Source organism: Crocodylus porosus, unplaced genomic scaffold (assembly GCF_001723895.1).
Source record: "Crocodylus porosus isolate Cpor-Errol unplaced genomic scaffold, CroPor_comp1, whole genome shotgun sequence".
Classification (NCBI taxonomy): Eukaryota; Metazoa; Chordata; order Crocodylia; family Crocodylidae; genus Crocodylus; species Crocodylus porosus.
In genome coordinates this window covers 216,588,371-216,591,811 of record NW_017728886.1, presented here as the reverse complement: position 1 = coordinate 216,591,811, position 3,441 = coordinate 216,588,371, and the positions used below count along the sequence as shown (strand labels likewise).

Below are 3,441 nucleotides of genomic sequence, written 5' to 3'. Positions count from 1 at the left end.
AAGCTGGCAGAGGGTAGGTTTAGGTTAGATATCAGGAGGCGCTACTTCACGGTCAGGGCAGCTAGGGTCTGGAACCAACTTCCAAGAGAAGTGGTTCTGGCTCCTACCTTGTGGGTCTTTAAGAGGAGGCTAGATGAACACTTTGCTGGGTCATTTGACCTCAGTACTCTTTCCTGCCATGGCAGGGGGGTCGGACTCAATGATCTGCTCAGGTCCCTTCTGACCCTAGAAACTATGAAACTATTATTATTACTAAATGGTCTGCCCCCCACACTTTTAATTTCATTCAATCCTGAACATTTAAATTGATAAAAATCAAAATAAATGTTTAAAAAATAAACATTCATTTTACCTACTAAGATTATTAAAAAATAAAAATTGAAATCTGCCAAGCCTATATGCAGTATAACATAGTATTCTTAATTTAAACAAAATAAATGTTTACCTAAAAGTAAAACATCTTTGTACATCATGGACCTTTTTGCTGCTCCAAGCAACAGGTGTTCCCCAGCATGTGCTCTTAATAAGGCAACCTTTAAAAAAGATAAATAAATAAAAGAATCAGCAGAAAAATAAATTAATGCTAAAATGAAAAATGCACCATAGTCAATACACTATCCCAGTTACAATTTAAAATGCATTTATTTTCATTTTTAATAACATTAACATAGTTCTTCACTGTAATTTTGTTAAAACATGTAACTTTTATCACTGAGCATTATAAATAAACTGGATTTGAACATGGTATATGATTTTGAAGTTTATCACTGAATACAAGATAAAACCTCAGTTTCATAATCTCCCTTTCCTTTACATATAAGTTAACTCTTGAATTTTATGTCTATACCAGAGGTAGTAGTAATAAGGTTATCATGCTTTATTATGGCAAGTATTACCATACACTACTGCATTTTGCTCAGCCTGAATCGGTTATCCCAAAGATACTTGACCTGTCTTACATCTCCAAAGTATAAAAGCACCATGGATCTACCTTCTACTGAGGCAATTTCACTAGCTCCAAGGCCTCTCATTTTAGCTTTTAGAGAACCTGAAGTAAATGGGCAATTCAACCAACAAAGAGGTTTGCTACAACTGCTAATTCTTAATAAGTAAACAACTAAGAAACACCACGCACAACACTAAAAATAGAATGCCTGTAAGAATAACAGAAAACCGTTTAGTATTGCAGTCAAACAGGCTAATTTTGCTGTGGTATATGGGTAAGGAAATCCTAGCAAAACTTATAAAGCAAAGCATCTTTCTTATAGTCAATAAAGAAGAAACCTGATTCATACCAGGAAGGCAGTTAAAAAATGCTCACTAGTTTAACATTTTACTTTTTCTATTTACATTCCATTGTTTATAATGACCTTCTACAGCCTTGGCAGAAAGACCTATTTTCTTATGGATTTTTTTCTTTTTCCATTATGCAAATACATTTTTTGCCTTTTGTGATTTTAGTGTGAGATGTTCAAAGCTGGGTGAAGAAACAGAATTCAAATGAAGAAACTTTCAGAATCTCAGCTGTAACAGACCTAACACATCTTTTGTTTGTTTTGTTGTTTGTAAACCTGGTTGCTTCTGAGGTCAGGAAGAGTTGTACAAACTCTTTGCAGCATAAATGGTAACTAAATGCAGCCAAGGGTTATCATATATACAGGAGCACCTGAGAAAGGATCAGGTTTTGTGAGGTAGTTTTAGAGTTTGAGAAATATTTCTGTGGTCTTAAATGTAGGTTCAATTTTGTAAAGAACCAGACTAAGATCTGTTCCAAGGTAGACTTTTACTCTAAAAAAAGCAGATTCTTAGTCAGCAATCTAGTTTTTTTCCAGTTCCTTCATGCCAGCCTAGGCTACTAAAGCAAGTCATATTGCTTATTTTTTCTTTTCCTGCCCCTGCACAACCAACCTAACTAAAAGGCCAATCTGGATTCCATTCTTTCTTCTCTAATGTAATTCTTTATTCAAGTCTTTTACATGTGTGAAAACCCATTCTCTACTCCAGATTTACACAAGAATTACTGAGATCATCATTTGAAAGGGTCTTCTTTGGCCTGAAGCATTGGTATTACTGGAGAAGATGAAGAGGAATGATCCAAGATTGACTCTCTGACCCAAAGCTGAAATTGTAGCACTGACGTAATATTCTCGCCATGCTTTTCATTGCAAACTTGAAATATTTGACGCTGTAAACACAGCAAATTGGAATTCTACCAAGCCATTTTTACAGTCATTTTCAGTGTTGAAGCACATTTCAAGGCCAGGTACAGAAATTACCAAGTGACCCATAACAGAACAGAAGTTCAGCACACATAGATTGATTTAAAATGGCGGAACCTGATCTAAGATTTGTGCCCCCACAAAAGGCAAATGTGTGTTCTGTTAGTTACTGATTGAACCTATGCCACTCACAAAAAAATCACTTAACTTAGACTGATTCCACTTTGGGCTTTGAGAATATCTGTACCTAGCTCCAAAGATGAAAATCAGGAGATTCTTAGCAAAATATGTGGTTAGTCATAGTAGTCTGAAGTCAGGCAGAAGGCAGGACAGGGTGGCACTTTAGAGACTAACTCATTCAGAGAAGCATAAACTTTTGTAAGTTACACCTTGTCAGACTCTATTTCGTATTTCATAGTGCCTGAGGAAACTCATGCTTCTCTGAAGTCACAAGTGAATCCATACGGTGCCACTCTGCCCTGCCTTCTTCCTAGCAGTAAGCTAACCTCCTAGTCTCTTGCTTCATGACAGTGCAACCTAAAACAACATGAAGATACAGTTTCTGAATTCACTTTAGGGTTCTCATTCTCCAGTCAGTGGGAGAATGCAAGCACTTTATACAGGTTTAGAATAAATCGTTGACTCAGATTAAGAAAAATGTCACAAGAGCATTTCCAACGCTAAAAATGCTATTTCCTAATATACTGCATTCTATGGCAACTTATTTGCTGTGAATTGGCATCAGTATGTTTGATTGCAGCTGAAGACTCTACTGGCATATATATCTTGCAAGCATGTGGTAGCTATTTCAAATTAAAAAGCATGCTGTCTCATACTTTACAAGCAGTTGAAGTTGAATATGAACCAAATGTCCATCAAGGTTTGAAATATTTGAATGGTGTTTTTTAAAAACATTATTTTTTATATTTGCATGCCTTTGGAATTTCTGGTGAAGATGAAAATAACAACATTTTATGAGAAGGGCTGGTCTTTTGAAATGTCCAGTGAGAAGATTTTTACCCTTTTCTCTAAGGGCACTGACAGATATGTAGTTCCCCACTGTACTTCACAGCACTTCACGAAAAATGCCATGAGTTACAGCAACCCCTCCCCTCTCAACCCAACAGATTTTTGCTATTGGTTTGGTGTGGGGAGGGGGGCAGGACTGTGCTCCACATTGGAGCTTATCCAGGAAGAGCAACATGTATGCAGCCTCTGTCCC

General features: G+C 36.6%; 1 protein-coding gene across 1 annotated transcript in view; it reads right to left on the bottom strand.

Moving 5' to 3' along the window:
- HNF4G (hepatocyte nuclear factor 4 gamma) overlaps positions 1 to 3,441 on the bottom strand; it is a 26,778-nt gene that overhangs the window by 8,209 nt on the left and 15,128 nt on the right. Inside the window, exon 6 of the mRNA XM_019544003.1 lies at positions 446 to 533. Coding sequence (XP_019399548.1) covers positions 446 to 533 — 88 coding nt within the window. The remainder of the gene's footprint in view (positions 1 to 445; positions 534 to 3,441) is intronic.